The sequence below is a fragment of the Sparus aurata genome, chromosome 10, assembly GCF_900880675.1.
Source record: "Sparus aurata chromosome 10, fSpaAur1.1, whole genome shotgun sequence".
NCBI classification, from domain to species: Eukaryota; Metazoa; Chordata; class Actinopteri; order Spariformes; family Sparidae; genus Sparus; species Sparus aurata.
In genome coordinates, this window is record NC_044196.1 from 33,692,745 (window position 1) to 33,711,234 (window position 18,490).

The window sequence follows — 18,490 nt, forward strand, 5'->3', positions numbered from 1 at the left end:
GTGTTGTATGGAAGAAAACAAACCAAAACACATTGATAATAAAATTGGTCTTTAGACTACGAGAGTGGTTAGAGGTTTTTTTTCTATTTGTCTTTTATTATCTTTCTCTCTTTTATTTTGACAGCGACAGGCTTTGTGCTCTTATTGTGTTAAAACTGCAATAAACTGAATAGAATCTGGATTTGAAGGAGTGACCTGATTATCTTCTTGCCTTATTGACAGAAACGTGCTTTTGTAAACAAGAAGAAAAAACCTTAATGGAATATGCAAGCTTCACAACATGAAGATTCTTTTGTATGATTTTTGTTTTAAGCATATTGAATGTTACTTGAATGTGTTTTTATCATTCATTGATCATTAGTATTAGAGCTCTGGCTCTGTCAGTCACAGTTCATCTTCTCCTCTCTAAGAAGCATTCATTACTTTGTGACGGGGAAATCTCACAATATAATGACACATCAACAAAGGACATATTGTACATATTTGTATGATGATGATTATGATTCAAATGAACTGAAAATACACTGACAAGAGAGAAACTTTTTGCTTTAGTTTATCACAATGAGTCGAGAACACGGGTGCTCAAACTATTTTTCTTGGCGGGCCAAAACTGAAATTTAATGAACTAACTCATCACAGGGATATTTTTTATAGAGATGGGATTTATGGCTCTTTGAGGGGAGCCGGATCTTGGTGAGCCGTTCCTTTCAAAGAGCCGTTCAAAAAACTGGCTCATTTGACTGATTTGTATATTTTTTAAGTTTTAAGAGCCAGCCTTGTGGTAACTCATTTTATCTTGGAAATAATCCCTGGGAGGTATGATGGGGTGAGATGTGGAACAAAATAATACAAAATTAGATATCCCACCAAGTTGAGTTTGAATTATTATGAAATATTGATTATAACCTCATTTGACATGTGTGGACTAGATTTTAAAGATCTGGATTCATTGTAAATATTCCACAAGGTCAAGCCATATCGCTCTGCTCTGACAGTGACATCACTATTTTGGATTTACCCTTTGTACAAATTGTATGTTTGTAAAGCTGCTCTGCTCTCGAGGAAGGGGCAGTTATGTGTTTGTTTGTTTTTTTATGCAAAGGCAGCATGCACAACTCAGGTGGTGTCATGCTACATTTTCATATCTAATAAGCACCGTGCAGCTGGGCTGCGCTCCTCCCCATGTAACTTCTCTGTCCCATCTCAGGGGAGGAGCACACGAGGTGCACAGTGATACAAAAAAAAAAAAACGTTTCTCAGCTGCGACTCAGTTCCCATCGGTCATGTTAACGAGCCGTTCAATAGAATCGGTTCGTTCGCAAACATCACAACACTAATTTTTTACGTCCTTTTGCAGCAGGGTGCAAACCCAAACAACATATCCCAGAAAAACTTCACACCTCTGCATTATGTCTCTCGACACAAAGCACCTTTTTTTTTTAGATAGAGAAACTGCTTGAAGGAAGAGCTAATCCAGATGGATGTAATCGACAGGTATACACACCACTGCAAGCTGCTGCCATCAAAGACAGAGAGGATGTTGTGAAAGTGCTCATCTCTGCTGGTGCAGCAGTGACATACTTACTCGTCACTCATCCTCAACATGTGACTGACTGACAATGAAAAAATAAGTCAGATGATTCACAAGCTCGCATCAAAAGGAGATAAATCATGCTCTGAAAGCAGATATTTTCTGGATGTGGCAAGTGCTGTGCAAAGTAAAACACCCGAACAAGTGTTCAAAACTTTCAACAGTCACATGCTGTTGGAGGATCCTCAGACCATATAACCATTATTGAAACACTTTTTACTGTACCTGGGTAAAAGGAAGAGAAATACCACCAGGGAAGTATCAAATGGCTGAAGGACACTGGAAATCTGAACATCAACACTGAAGGAGCAGTCAGATGCGTAGAGGACACTATTATTACTTTACATACAGTTCTGTGTACTGTGGAGGAAATACTAAATGAACAAGCACAAGCTTTAATCCCCCAATGACTGGACCACCTTTGCTTAAAAGAGAAGTGAATGGACCCGACACTCTTCCATTAGTGGGTCAGATATATAGAAGATAAAAGATATTGCAAGAAAACAATTTCACCAACAAAGGGTTAAAAAAAAAAAAAAAAGAACAAGGGGAAAGTCCTCTCACTTCCTGTAAAAGGCCAACCCATCATCTAACGGGTCTTTTCCTTTCTCGGGACAGAACGAGAAGCAGGAAGAAACACAGATAAAGCACAGCATGTTAAGTTTTGATGGACAGAATCCATTATATAGTACACACTGCTTAAACTTTGTAAGTTCAATTTCCTACAATTCTCTTAATACTCAGCTTCAAATTATACTGTAAATCAGAGAGGGAAAGTTGTGAAAAACTTCCAGATGTGAATGCTTCGTGTTGGGAAGCGGAAGCCAAATGCACGTTGCTGGCTTTGAAAACTTTGAATAATGTCCAGAATATCTAAAAAGTGCGAAATAATGCAGGGTTTGTTGAAAAGCTAAGGCCAAACTGAATTAGTGGCTTTATTTTTTGGAAATCTCACCTGAAAACAATGACACTTCCTAATAGTTGGGTGAGAATGAAGCATTAAAAAATAGAATATCAACTGAGTCAAACTGCAGTGTTACTTGAATTTGTGTGGAAAAGCAGCTGATGGAGTTTGAATTGTTATTTGTCTGCTTGAGCGGCGATTGTGGAAATGAGGTAGAGTTAAAGTTGAGGTTTTTTAGAGTTTTTTGAGCTCCTCCCCACTCTGACTGTCAACACTCCACCCCATACACACCAATGAAAAAATCTGAAAGTGGCTGAAAAGTGATCAATGTTTGAACTGCGACTGTACAAAAAGTATGAATGCTGTCAAAATTTCTATGAGACTGTCTGAAGGAGGGAGAAGAGTTTGAAAATGAGTGGGCTTGAAGTGCTTTTTCATCAACTCTCAGTATAATTGCGATACAACAAAGCTTCAAAGAAAGTTTAATGGCATGTGAAAGATGAATACAACCTTGGATGTAGACAGATGTGGAATATTTCAGAGTTTGATTCAGTTAGTTTCTCATTCAGTTTCCACTCTTGTGGTTATTTGATGTCATCAGATTGAAAGTTTATATGAAAACAATATTTCACCTTGTACCTGCGACCACCAAAGTCTTTTAATTGAAATTCCACAGCTGTGCTTATTTAAAGTTTAATTCCTGTTGCAGACCTGAAGGAGGAAGTTTAAATTCTAAATGACAGTGAGGGAAAGGTGTGGCACTCTGTAACAAACACGTAGTTAATGCTGTCAGCTATTCTAGTAGTTAGGACAAGTGTAGTAGTTAGATGAGTTTTCAAGTTGTAGAAATGATTTTGCATTACTTCAGGTGCTTGTATGTAGATACAGGGAATGGCTTCTGATGGATTTGCACCCCACATAAATAGTGTTTTTTAAATATAATTTAATTTGAATTTCTCAAAATGTATATGTATTCCTTTATAATGTAACATTAATATTATAACCTTCTCTTTTTCACAGTTACGCTGAAGAAAAGAAATGAATATCATGGGATACCTCCAACTGACAGCACCCCCAACAGAAACACATCGTATGATACAGTGTGTATTAATGAACGACATTAATGACAATTACTCATGCACAGAGTGTGAAGACTACATAAGCCCACTGACTGCTGCTGTTGTAACTCACAACAGGGATATTTTTACTTTCCTTTTGCAGCAGGGTGCAGACCCAGACAGTAATTCAGAGCTAGACTTGACACCTCTGCATTATGTGTCACTATCCGAAGCACCACTTTTTTTTTTGTGAAATTGCTTGAAGCAAGAGCTAATCCAGATGGATGTAATCTACATCTATTCACACCACTGCAAGCTGCTGCCATCAAAGATAGAGAGGATGTTGTGAAAGTGCTCATCTCTGCTGGTGCAGTGGTAACATATTTTCTTGTCACTCACCCTGAACATGTGACTCACAATGAAAAAATAAGTCAGATGATTCACAAGCTCGCATCGAAAGGAGATGAATTATTCTCTGAAATCAGATATTTCCTGGATGTGGCAATTGCTGTGCAAAGTGAAACACCTGAACAAGTGTTCAAAACTTTTGACAGTCACATGCTGTTGGAGGATCCTCAGACCCATCTGACCATGACTGAAACACTCTTTACTGTAACTGGGTCAGATGAAGAGAAATACCGGCAGGGAAGTATCAAATGGCTGAAGGACACTGGAAATCTGAACACCTACATTGAAGGAGCAGTCAGACGCTTTCCAAACATTCACAAGGAATATGTACATCACACTATTATTACTTTACATGCAGTTCTGTGTACTGTGGAGGAAATACCAAATGAACAAGCACAAGCTTTAGTCCCCCAACTACTGGACCAGCTTTGCTTAAAAGATAAACCTGATGTATGTGAAGGTGTTCTGCAAACACTGTATGTGATAACACAGAAAACAAAAGGCACAGATGGCTGGAATCTGGAATTTGTCATGAAATTGTGCAAAACAGTTGCTCCTTTTGTAAAGGTCCATCTCCCCTCAGAGATCAGAGTCTTCACATATGGTGTCATTGCAAACTTACTTTCAGTTGAACATGTGGGTGACATCTTTACATCAGTGGGGATAACTGCAGTGCCTGAGGACATACTGATGTCTGCAGAAATGACCAACGAGGACAATCTGAAAGAAGTTCTCAGACGACTGAACAATTATTTCAGCAAACCAAACTTGGAGAGTGACGACTGTTCAGCCTCACCCGGGCCGAGGAAAAATATGGAAAAGCAACAAGAGCAAGAAGACCAAAATTATGAAGTCTCCGCTGCTACACCTGATCTGACACCATTTTCAATTGCGGAGTCAACTTCAGTTTTCATGCCCTTACACCACAAAACTTTGATGTTGTCACATGAATTGCGACCAATCAGCAAGAGGTGGAGAAAAAAATTAGAGAAGCTGGTTTGCACTGTTGGAAGCAGAGTTACCAGAATTGGGAGCATGAAGTATGTGAATGATGAAGAGTTCCGTATAGTGAAGGGCAGCGATGGTACTGAAGTCTTCTTGGGGCTGAGAGATGATGGCACTGAGGTTGCTATCAAGAGAATGACTAAAAGCAACTACCAGGAGCTGAAGACTGAGGAGGGATTTCTACGACTTCCAGAACTTGATCATCCATTTATTGTACGATACGTTGACTTTGCAGAGGATGAGAACTTTGGATATCTTGGTCTTCAGCTTTGTGAATACACCCTGGAAGAATGCATCAGAAACAATGATGGTGGTCTGCTGAAAGAGAAACTTGTCAAACAGGTTCTGAAAAGTTTAAAAGTGCTTCATTCACATGATCCACCAATTTTACATCGTGATCTCAAACCACAGAATGTTTTGATTGGTAAGGAAAAGTTTAAAATATAAAAAAATAACAACAATATTTAAATTTACAAGTGTGAAACATAATTCTAATGAGTTTGCCTTCTTTGATTTGTCCTGCAGATGTTACCGGGAGGGCAAGATTAGCAGATTTTGGCATCAGTAGACAGTTATCCACAGGACAAACAACTTGTCGCACAGGCAGAGCAGGAACTAAATGCTGGATGGCCAGAGAGACTTTAACAGGAGAAACTGACATAAGATACAAGCGGAGCACTGATATACAGGTCAGCTTTACTGCTATGTAAACTCAATTCATGACTTGGAGAAAATACTTCTTATATTGCAAAACTGTTCTCTTAATTCTCAAGGTGGCAGGGATGCTGATTTATTACATCCTCTCTGGAGGACACCATCCTTTTGGCGACAAACCTCATAAATGTGAGTACAACATTGATGAAGGTTTGTACACGTTGGACCATGTTAAAGATGTGGTGGCAAAGGACCTCATCGAGTGGATGATCAGTAAAGAACCAGAGAGCAGACCGACAGTGGAAGAATGCTTGAAGCATCCCTTCTTCTGGACCACTGAAAGGTAGGAAGGAAATATGTGCACTTTATGTTAGAGCACACTAACAAGATGTACCAAGTCATACTTTTTGTCAAATTAGACAAAATTTGGAATAACATGGTATTTATCAGACAGTAAACAAAAACAGTTATAGCCTTCCTAACTAATAAGATGTGACAAGACAAATTTTATAACAAATTAGACAAAAAATAGAAAATAAGTATAATAAATTTCTACCCTATGAACTAAACACCGAAATCAGGTTATAATTACGAATTGCAAATGTATTATTAGACCTAAAATGTATATACTTAGACTACTATGCTTAATTACTGTATATTGTAATTAGAAAACAAATAGGAAATACACTATTGCATACAAGTTCATGCAATAAGAAATCAAATATAATACCGTATCAGATCCATAACATATTGATTAGACACCCCCTCACTACCAAGTAATACTGAAGACACCACACTTAATGCTTCCACCACAGAACTACAATGGCTCAATTAGACAACACAGGCTGTAATTGATGATGTAGTTCCATATTAATAATGATCAGACAGAGAACAGTACTCAGAGGATGGTGCATTTATTGGGCGTTATTTAATGTAGTTTCACTTTATTACAGAGTAATATGTTGCTAATTATGATCTTGTTAGGACCTTATCAGACTTTCTTTGAGGTCAATTAGTGACACAAGAAAACTGTACTGCTGGTGTAGTTGCTTTCTACCTGTTACTCTAATTACACATTTTTATATCATATATATTGTAATTATTATCATATATATCATATATTATGTGTAATATTAAATAAACAACAATGATAGATCATTGTGTCATTATCTAGACAAATAGAATGACATACTTTTGAGTAAGGCTATGTTGCAGGGCTGTATTTTAATTATTAGCTTTGTTACAAATGTCAGTGAGATCTTGAGTTTTTCAGGTTACTTAACATTAGAACAGAACCTTTAGGTTACATTATATTTTTGTTTATTTTGTAATTCATATATTCTAAGATAAACTCTTTTGTCAGCAGAGTTGAATACTTGAGAAGGACTGGAAACAGAGAGGAGGCGTCAAACTGCCGACATACTGACCCAGAACTGATTCGTTCAATAGAACAATACGCCAGGGATGGATCCTTCAGACAGTGGAAAAAGAAGGTGACTGCAACATAACGACTTCAACTTTTATACTCCTCCCCATCACTAATTTTTTTTTGGTGTTACAGTTTCCACCAGGGTTGGTCCAGAAGATGGATGGATGGAAGAAGCCCTACCCAGACCACATACTGGGATTACTGCGCTTCATTCGGAACCTTCATGAGCACTAGTAAGTGAAACTCAGCTAAAAGTACATCTTTAAGACATGTAAATCTTAAAGAGGTCAAAAAACACATAATTCTTCTCATGTGGTGCATCACTGCAGCATCCCTTTTCACACTGTGTCTTGAACGCTCCGTGTTACTTAAACAAAACCTGTTTAGTTGCTTGTTCTAATTATTAATTGGAATATGTTTAAATGTATTTCATAATCAGCTATTAAAGCCAACCACCAGAAACTGAGCATGTTATCTGTCATGCAGACCTTATCTTTGAGGTTGTGTTTGAAAGTGGACATCAGGGATATAATTGGCTGTTTTTGACTACTTTTGATTATACCACTACATTTCACCCTATTAACTATTCACCTTGCCTTGTTTGGTGTCATTATTTTCAGCACAACCTCACATGTGTGACTGTACAGTTATTGTTTCATTTTGACATATTATCTTGACACTATGGACCTAAAATCACAAAATAACATAAAATCAGAGTAGGAAAATGTTTTATGTGAAAACCACAAATATGTTTAATGAACCAGTTGCATTAGTTTTAATGCAAATATAAATTGTTGTTTGCTAAATTTGTGCATAAGTTTTTGAAATTTACAAAGTTATATGTAACTATTGACATTTAAATGCAGGCAATGCCTCAGGCTCCTCAGCTCAATGAAGAGCTGCACTGCCTGCTCCACATTCAGCAGTCTCCTCATTATTTTGACTCACAACCCAAAAAAAACGACTCCACAAAACACACTACACTAAACACTACATTACACACTAACTATACACTCCAAACACTCTATATGTCACAAATCTCTCAGCTCTCAAAACTCGCCATCTCTGTCGCTGTCCGTATCACAGCCGGCATCCCTCACCCAACTTTCCCTGTTCCTCAGCAACCAAACTTGCTGCTTGGACACTTTCATGACAAAAGCCCGTTTTTACTGTTTCTTCCTGCACCAGACACAAAGCAAACGTGATGGCAATGCTCCAGAAAAAGCGTGCCGACATTATTTACCCTAAGTCCGGCTTTGGACGTGCCGGTGCGTCCGGTCCGTCGACTCAGGAGGTGGGCCGTGTGGGTGGCCTAGCAGCTAGCAGCTAGCTAGAAACAAACATCCACAGATTCCAATTCCAGTTTGTAGTCCTCGCAGATCCGGATCTCCTCAGACCCGAACAGACTCGGTCCGGACTTGTTTAGTTTCATTAATCCACAACAGTCAGTTTAGATGCAGGGACCAACCGCCAGCAAAATCCCGGTCCAGCTCGCGCTGCTGCAGGTATAAATCTGCTTGTTTCTTAAGGTATGCCGTGGAGTCAGGCTCCACAGTGATTGGCTCTGGGGTGCACGTGACTGTGGTGGCTCCGGTGGACAGTGCTTGCGGCATTTATTAAATAATTTATTAACGGTATCCTTTCAGTCCAAACAAATCCGACGTCGCACACCCTTGAGCCAAGCAGCAGCAATGTTGAAACTTAATATTAACAGTTCAATAAAAGAAGATGCATGACAAATGAAAGTCAAAACACAATGCAGGAGTCAATAAGTCTACTAGCACACGATGTAATGCTTTGGTTATTGGTGTCATTCACCCATATATGCTAGTTTTCAATACTTTGAAATGAAAGGTTCCTTTTCCTTTGCAGTGCCGATGATGCAGACAAAGTTAAAGTGATGGAGCTGTTTCCTGATCTCTTCGGATGTGTTTACAAGTTTGCCAAGAGCAAAGGTTGGAATTCAGAGGTACCCCTGAAGGAAATGTTTCAGAGAGAAACAATGCTGAACAATGCTAGTTGTAGTGTCCCGTCCAAGCCCCATAGCAAGGCACCAGAAAAAAGAAAAATAGAAAGAGGCCTTTTCACATCTGATTTCGTGAAAGCTAAAAGGAATTGTTACGATTAACATTAATAGTGTCTCTTTTCTATTGAAGTGTCCCAATAAGACCTGACAGTGAACCAGCATGAACAATACCAGGACCCTGAAACTGAAGCAGCTAAATGGAATTCAGTCATGATTCATTTTATTATTCACTCCTGTGCTTTTACTTACTGTGACATGTCAACATGTTTCCTGTGAAATAAGCCTACAAAGTTTTGCACATGTGTTGTACATAATAACTATTTTCAAAAGGCTGCTATCATAATCAGGAACTCTTCTTCTTTTATTTTGCTACATTTATCTGGTTATTTTATTTGTATCTTACAAATTATACAAGTCATGACTTATGAACAAAAACCATAATGTTGTGTTAGATTTGGACCAGCCAACCATGTGGGTTGCTGATTTCTTTTCATTTCTTGGTGCGTCAGTATTACCTGAAAAGACCCTGAAGAATAGTTACGTTTTTTCATAATTTTACAATTTTGTGTATTTTGTCATTTAACTACAGTATGTGAATTATTTTACTTTCTTGATTATCCTGTCTCATTACCTGTTCTGCCATATTCTCTCACATGTACTGCCATTTATCTGAATATATGTATTTTTACAACTTGAATAAATATAAGAGCTTTCCAAAATCCTGATTATTTCTTGAGTTTGTTTTACACACGCTTAATGTTGAATGCTGAATGTCTCAAAATACACCATGTAAGAGTTCAGCAATTAATGTATGAAAATATGATTGGAAGATATGTTTCCTTATGTCATGTTAAAAAAAGATGGAGATGCAGACACTAGATTTCAGTGTTGTAAGCTTACGTTGGGGATGGCAGCAGAAACAAACCTCTTTGAGCAGAAATGGATATAAAAAGGGTTGTTTGAATGACAATTCCACTCCAAACCCCTGCCAGATGGTTTTCATGACAAGAACCAAGTTATCTGCAGTCACTGTGGATGTGAACTGAGTTACCAACGGAGTACGTTGAGTATCAAATATCACTTGCTGGCCGAGCACATAGCTGCTGCAGAGAGCCCTCCTCCCCCTCACAGAACACGCTGTATAGTTTGCAGTGGAGACGCCTGGATAACTACATGAGACAAACTTTCAACAGCGATAGCTAAATGGGTGGCTACAGTTTGCATTCCGATTAAATTCTTTTTGTTAATTTTACAGGAGATTTTCAGTAATTTTAGGTTTTTCGTTTAAAATTACAGTTAATTAACCATGATTTGAGAGTACATTAATATTATGATTTTTTAGCGACTATTTATTGTATTTCTACATCTTTAACTGTAATTTTACATATAAGTTTGTGTATTTTTTTTTACAGGTTTATTACCATTTTCAAGACAATGTAATAACTGTAAATTAACAGATACTAGCAGTGATTTAAAGATTTACCTTTAGAATTAATTAAGTAATTCACCATAATATGATATAACATTACTACTATGTTTTTTAAAAGGTAATTTAACATATTTCTTTCATATTCAAATGTAATTTTACATAAAATGTCCTTTCCTAATAATGATAATGAAGAAATGTACGTTAAATTTCAGAAATCTTTAGTGTTTCCATAAAATTGCAGGTCATTAAGTATGCATGGTTAAGGTGATTTCATGTGTTTTTAGAGTAGTATATGTACAGACACAAAAGTAATTTACTGTACATTACTGTATAAAGACAATTTAAATTGATATTTTACAAAAAGTGCACTTCATGTCATTTTACAAAAAGGCTTCTGTATTCTTACAGATTTTTGCTTTTTTTAAACAATAAAATGTCTGTAGATTTGGATATATTAGGAGTAATTTTAATTTGTACCATTTATATGGTATTGTATTAGTACACATTCCACTGTAATTTTGTATAAAATGTTTTTTTACAGGTTCATCTACATTTTCAATAAGACAATAACTGTAGATTAACAGATATTAGCAGTAGTTTAAAGATTTACCCTTAAAATTACAAATAATTAACCGTAATATAAGATTACATTATCATTATATTTTTAAAGGCAATTTAACATGTTTTTTTTTTCTTTTCAATGTACATTACAGAAATCAGCAGTCATTCAAAGTGTTTTCCTTAAAATTGCGGGTAACTAATCATATGTCTAAAGTGTTTTTTTGAAAAGGGTCATTAATGGTATCATACATAAAACATACATGCATCATACATAAAAGTAATTCACTGAAAACTACTGTAAAAAACAAATATTTTCCAGAAAGTAGTAGATTATTTTTAAAGATTTTTCTGTGAAGTACAGTGGGATCATGCGTGATGTTTTCCCCACCATTACTGGTGAAAATCTTCAGATTTGAGGAGATGTATCAGTTTCCTTTTTTGTTTATAAATCTGGACTTGCTGCTGGAAAATACGTGCACAACCCCCTTTGTCTTGGATTGTTTGATTCTATGGTGTCTTGTAGAGGTGGATTTCATCATTCGATGTAGATTCAGTTCCTGTCGGTAAGTTCGGCAGGAAGAATCGTTAATATCGTTAGTTTGTTTGTTCGTTCAGTCATGCTTCCAGTACAACATCGTTTAGCGGTGAATCGTGTAATTCACAGTTCTCATCTCCTTGTTCAACATAACACTGTATTCAAGGCAAAAGAGCGAGTGACTGACTGAACGAGGATGCCAGGAGAGGAATCAGTGAACATTTGTTTAAATTTCATCTAATTCTTTTCATGGAAATGGTTGCTACACTTTCCTGTTTCTCACTGGCTAAAATTCGACCACAGTGTCCTAAACTCAGCATACGTTTGGCTGGCTCTCAGTCCTCCTCACCACTCTGATAACTAAACAGTGAATAACAGTTCCCAGTCTTGCCAGATTGGGCGGTTTTCCGTCCAGTTGCAATTATTGTAACAAAGAAACAAGAGCTCACCTTAACGATCCGAAAGAACATGGCGCCACAAAAAAACACAAGTCCTGCTGTGTGCCGAGCGTGAAATCTTTTTGCTGGAAGTTGAGGCATTTCAAGATGCTGGAGGAAACCAGAGTTTCAAAGATTTAGCACTGGGTGTCATTGCTCACTCTGCTGATATCAAATGCCCACATTGAGAGAGTGTTTTCCCAGGTGACGCCTCTAAAGGATGACACCAGAAATCGCGTGGGATTATGGCTCCTTTCCAGCCTCATGGATGTGCGCTCTGGCCTGAGCAGAAACGCACTGACGTCCCTAGTTTGTTTGTGTTTAAATAATGTTTGAGTGTTAATCTCTGGGTCTATTTGCTCTGTACAAGTTGTTGCTGCTAAATTATGTGGGTTTTCTGGTAATCATATTAAGTTTGGTTGACTAATTGTTTAATCTATTTTTAAAAAAGCAGAATTGCGGATATCATTTATTTTTGTGTTTCCTGTTGAACTTTAAATACTGAACCATTGAAATCAGAAACTAACCTGTTAAAAGGGCCGATTTGTGTTTTTTTTTGTGTTATTTTACTAAAACATTTCATAAGTTAAAAGCCTTTTCTAGCTCACCTTCAGCTCACGATTTCTGTGTGTTTCTGTGGAGACAGTAAGAACAAATGACGTTTTTCCAATTTTTGTAAAATTAGATTGGAGCTTTCAATTAAAGCCTGTGCAGATGAACATACTTCCTATCTGTCTCAGCGGAGATGCACTGGCTGTCATTACTACCAGAGATGCAGCAAGATATGATGACTGTATAGATTAATCACATTTTGTGAGTAAAGAATTTTTTGTTGTTGTTAATTTGTGAGCTTTTATTAGCTTTGGACAGAGTCAGGCTGATTGTTTATCTCCTGTTTCCCAATATTTGTGTGAGAGCTGCTTGTATTGATGTCATGCCTGTGAAAATGGAGACTCTCATCAATTTAAACTCCATACCCCTTAATGACAAAGTGAAAAGAGAATTTTAGAACATTTTGCAAATTTATCAAAAATTAAAAACTAAAACATAACCAGTTGAGGTGGTTTGGGCATCTGTTGAGGATGCCACCAGGGCGCCTTCCTAGGGAGGTGTTCCTGGCACGTCCAACTGGAAGGAGACCTAATGGTAGACCCAGGATCAGGTGGAGGGATTATATCTCTTCTCTGGCCTGGGAGCACCTGGGGATTCCCCAGTCAGAGTTAGCCGATGCGGCCGAGGAAAGGGAAGTCTGGGGCTTGCTGCTGAAGCTGCTGAAGCTGCTGCCCCTGCGACATGACTTTGGATAAGCTTGATTAGGTAAATTCAGTTGATTTGACATGATTTGGAAAGGCACACACGTGTCTATGTAAGGTCTCAAAGCTGACAATGAATATCAGAGCAAAAACCAAGCCATGAGGTGGGAAGAACTGCCTGCAGAGCTCAGAGACAGGATTGTATTGAGTCACAGATCTGGGGAAGGGCTACAAACAAAATCTTCTGCAGTGATGGTTAACCTTGTGGAGGTTTTTCCCATAGTGACCATCAGGTCACTTCTCTTACCAAGGCCCTTCTTCCCTGATTACTCAGTTGGGCTTGGTGGCCAGATCTAGGAGGAGCCCTGGTTGTTCCAAACTTCTTCCATTTAAGAATTATGGAGGCCAGTGTGCTCTTGGGAACATTCTGTGCAGCAGAATTTTTTTTGTAGCCTTCCCCAGATCTGTGCCTCGACACAATCCTGTTTCTGAGCTCTGCAGGCAGTTCCTTCCCCCTCATGGCTTGTTCTTTGCTCTGATATGCATTGTCAGCTGTGAGACCTCATCTAGACAGGTGTGAGCCTTATAAATGATGTCCAATCAAGTGAATTTTCCACAGTTAGACTGCGGGGTGGTTGATATGGCCAAAATCTTCGATCACCGTATAAGAAATGTTATATCACGGTAACGGTATATATCACAATATAGTAATTGTTCTGTAAATTCAATAATTGGCTTAAAATAATGATACCATAATTCGTCACGTGATTATTTTCTTTTATTTAAATTTTTTTTTAAATTTAAACATTTTCTCTCATTCACCGGGTCTGTTGTTGCTATTGCTGTTTATTCACTCGAGTCAGTCTCTTTCTCTGTCGTGTGTCTGACTAACACACATGCAGAGCACAGCAGATTGCATTAAAACAAATTAAAGGAATTCCCAGTTTGATACAAAAATTCCTTCTTTTTGAGCTTTATTCCAGTAATGTTAAATAAGCCTTTCTAGCTCTACTTTTACACAATTGGGATTTAAGAGGGAGCTATTCATTTTCCAATAAGATATTTTTTTTAATCCAGATTTATCAGGAAAAAGACTAATATTAATTGTTATTGCCTTGTGCTCTGTTAAGGTTGTAGATAAAACTTCAACCGTGATACTGCCCTTATCAAATGAATTGGATACAAGCCAGAAGTCTACACAACAACGCCTGGAGCAATCCTTATTACTCCACATGTGAATTTGACTATTTGGAAATTTCTCTCTCCATATATCACTTCTTCCTCAGTTCAATCCTTGCCTTTGGTTTTATTTATTCATTTGAGCTTTGTTTCTTCCCAGCTTATCTGATTTCTGTTGTATGGTTGTGCTCTATAACTTTAATTGCAAACTACAACTGTTAAGTAAGTTAAAGATGTGTTGCTGATTACAAGTCTTTTAAAAAGGTATTGAACTTAAGGATTCCTACTCTGGTAATGTCTGATAAGGAAAAAGCAACTCAAAGTAGAAATGAATGTTTGTCTGCAAATGCCAAAAGGTTTACATGGATTGTCTAAACAAATGCCTGTTTTCTCCATAGATGGACAATCGGAGGTATTTAAGGAGGCCTCAGCTGCCTAGCAAGTGAACAGACAGTTTGAAATGATCTGACAACAGTTTCTCACGCACAGTATGTATTGCCCACATTGAATGTATCCTAACATGATTTTTTACATTTGTTTCGTTTGCAAGAAATAGTTGTAGAGTTTAATGGCCATGATTTAAGTCCAAATATTGTTGATTGTCTTCATAAGCTGCTCCTGTGCTTCACAATTGTTGAGTCCAGCTCCCAATACACATTCATTACACTGAGAAAAAAGCCTTAAAATTACTCTTATTGCACATAACAGGCAATAATTGGTCATTTATAATATACTATTTGAATTAATTTTGACTGTAAAATCTACTCCTGTATTTATACAGTTGTATGTAGTTCTCTGATATGGCTATTTACTGTAATTTTACAGTATTAGTTGGAAACTTTGCTTCCATTGCTTTTACCGTTTTTTTTGGGGTTTTTTTTAGAGTGTACCTTTGAGGTTATTCTGGAGAATATTCTGGACATTGTTGTTGTGTTGGATTGTTGCAATACTTATTAACACACATTTGCATAAAGCAAGCATATCTGTTCACTCCCATGTTGATAACAGTATTAAAAATGTGAAAATCTTCCTTTAAGGTTCAGTTAGAAGCCAAGAGGCTTCTTCAGTTCTTCAAAGTGGAGGGGAGTTTGCAGGCTTTTAAACTCTGTGTGGGTGTGTTCTTACAGAGTCCTTAAGGACATGTGTGAACTCCGAGTTACAGAGTCGTTAGGACCACTTGTGGGTCGTTAGGGCCAGGTGGGCCTAGGTGTGAACGGGTGTTAAACTGTCTGGACAGAGAAGTAATGTCCACCTCCTACTCATATATTCTAAGATAAACTTGATTACAGCAGAGTTGAATAGCCTTCTTGCTAACTCTGGAGCATTTACAGGAATGTTTAATTAATGTACACTATCCCTGTTAAAATAAACCAATAAATAAAATAAAAATAAAATTCTTGAGTATGACTGGCAACAGGGCCAAGGTGGCAAACTGTTGAAATGCTGATGCAGAACTGGTTCATTCATTGGAAAAATGTGCAGGGCGAGGAAGCAATGTTAACGCTACATTTCTCCTCTAATCAGCAGTCAAAGAAAGTTATAGTATATTACGTTGGATTTTGGCACCTCTATGGCTCGTTATGGCAGTGGAGAGTGAAGATAAATCCAGTTTTTAAGCCCAAAACTTTTAAAAGCAACCTCTGTACTCTCCTCAGCTCCCGGTGTTTTCCTCCTAAAGCTCCTGGCTCCGGCTGTCTCCTCCAGAAACAGACTCGCTCCTCAATCACAAAACACCGGCCCATTTCCCTCCTCTTCGGTCTTTCAGTCCAATTTATCACAAAGAAATGCATATTAGATGACTGATATATGAAATAAAGTGCCATCCTCTAATTATGAGCAACTTTAGGCCTCAATATAATTTAATATAGCATTGGCTTCATTTCTCAGCCCTTGAGGTTGTTGCTTGGTATTTACTGTAATCATGGATTTCATCGCTCAAACAAAAATGTTACAGTTACACTTCAGTTTAGTTATTTTCTGTATCTTTCTTTAATTCTGTAGTATTTTGATATGAATGATATGTTCCTGAAAGTTTCTGATGTATTTTATTTTCTATAAATGTTCCTTGGAGTCCTGTGCATACCACTAGAGGGAGCTCACATACTACCACAGTTTGAGAACAGCAGTACTAGACAGTTTTAACAACTCATAATAATTATTTGAGGTGTTGCAGTTTCCATCAAAATTAGTCAAAATGATGGATGACTGCGCTTTATCTAAAAGCACCAGTGAGTGATACAGTATCATCATTTATAAACACTGAAATATCACAATGTGATGTGGGAATTATTTTACTTTCCTCACAAAGGACAGTTGAGTTCTTTATTTTAACCAAATGTTAAAAGAGTTTTTGCAGACAGATGATTTATGTGTGGTCATATAGAGAGTACAAATATTACACTGATCTTTTTCTTAAATGGTCTTTGTATTGTGTTGTATGAGAGAAAACAAGCCAAAAGACATTGATAATAAACTTGGTCTTTAGACTGTAAGGAGTGGTTAGGATTTTTTTTCTTTTATAATCTTTCTCTCTTCATTTGTTAAACAGTGACATTGTGTTTAAACTGCAGTAAATTTAACAAGTCTGGATTTGGAGGAGTGAGCTGATCATCTTTTTTCCTTGACTGGCCAAAACTGAAACTTAATGAACTTATTCATCACAGGGATATTTTTACTTTCCTTTTGCAGTAGGGTGCAAACCCAAACAATATTTCACAGAAAAACTTCACACCTCTGCATTATGTGTCACTTTTTAAAGCACCACTTGATTTTGTGGAGAAACTGCTTGAAACAAGAGCTAATCCAGATGGATGTGATCTACAGGTATACTCACCACTGCAAGCTGCTGCCATCAATGACAGAGAGGATGTTGTGAATGTGCTTATCTCTGCTGGTGCAACAGTGACCGAGTTACTTGTCACTCATCCTCAATATGTGACTCACAATGAAAAAATAAGTCAGATGATTCACAACTTTGCATCGAAAGGAGATAAATTATGCTCTGAAATCAGATATTTGCTGGATGTGGGTATTGCTGTGCAAAGTAAAACACCTGAACAAGTGTTCAAAACTTTTGACAGTCACATGCTGTTGGAGCATCCTCAGATACATCTGACCATGATTGAAGTTCTTTTTACTGTAACTGGGTCAGATGAAGAAAAATACCGACATGGAAGTATCAAATGGCTGAAGGACACTGGAAATCTGAACACCTACACTGAAGCAATCAGTCGCTTTCGAAAGATTCACAAGGAACATAAAGGATACTATTATTACTTCACAGTTCTGTGTACTGTGGAGGAAATACTAAATGAACAAGTACAAGCTTTAGTCCCCACTACTAGACCAGCTTTGCTCTAAAGAAAGGTGATTGGACCCTACACTCTTCCATTAGTGGGTCAGATATAGAGAAGATAGAAGATATTGTACGAAAACAACGTCACCAGGTCATTTTTGACCTAACAAAGGGTTAAAAAAGAAGTACAAGGGGAAAGTCCTCCCACTTCCTGTAAAAGCCCAACCCATCATCTAACGGGTCTTTTCCTTTCTCGGGACAGAACGAAAAGCTGGAAGAAACACAGATAAAGCACAGCTTGTTAAGTTTTGATCAACATAATTCATACTACGGTACACACTACTTAAACTTTGTAAGTTCATTTTCCTACAATTCTCTTAACATTCACCTTCAAATTGTACTGTAAATCATAGAAGGGGAGTTCAGAAGAACTTCCAGATGTGAAATTAAAAAATCGAATACAAGCTGTGGGCCAAACTGCAGTGTTGCTTGAATAGTGTGGAAAAGCAGCTTATAGAGTTTGAATTGTTATTTGTCTGCTTGAGCAGGGATTGTGGAAACAAGGGCGAGTTGAAGTCGAGGTTGAATGTGGGATTTATTTAACATTCATCATCCTCTGCTTGAATGGAAAAAATGGCAGACAAACATCGATTATCTTTGTAATTATGAATGTTATCGATGAGTAAAATAGACAGTGAATTCCCAATTGAGACGAATATTTTTGTG

The 18,490-nt window shown here is 37.5% G+C and overlaps 2 protein-coding genes across 3 annotated transcripts in view; one reads left to right on the forward strand and one right to left on the reverse strand.

The window, feature by feature from the left end:
- Positions 1–18,490, reverse strand: part of LOC115590287 (serine/threonine-protein kinase ppk4-like) — a 336,079-nt gene that overhangs the window by 227,240 nt on the left and 90,349 nt on the right. The window lies entirely within an intron of this gene.
- Positions 3,840–9,555, forward strand: LOC115590295 (serine/threonine-protein kinase/endoribonuclease IRE2-like). The gene is made up of 6 exons (XM_030431632.1): positions 3,840–5,390; positions 5,492–5,655; positions 5,740–5,963; positions 6,987–7,113; positions 7,182–7,282; positions 8,922–9,555. Exons 1-6 carry the CDS (start codon positions 3,989–3,991, stop codon positions 9,175–9,177), a joined length of 2,274 nt encoding a protein of 757 aa, XP_030287492.1. The 5' UTR covers positions 3,840–3,988; the 3' UTR covers positions 9,178–9,555.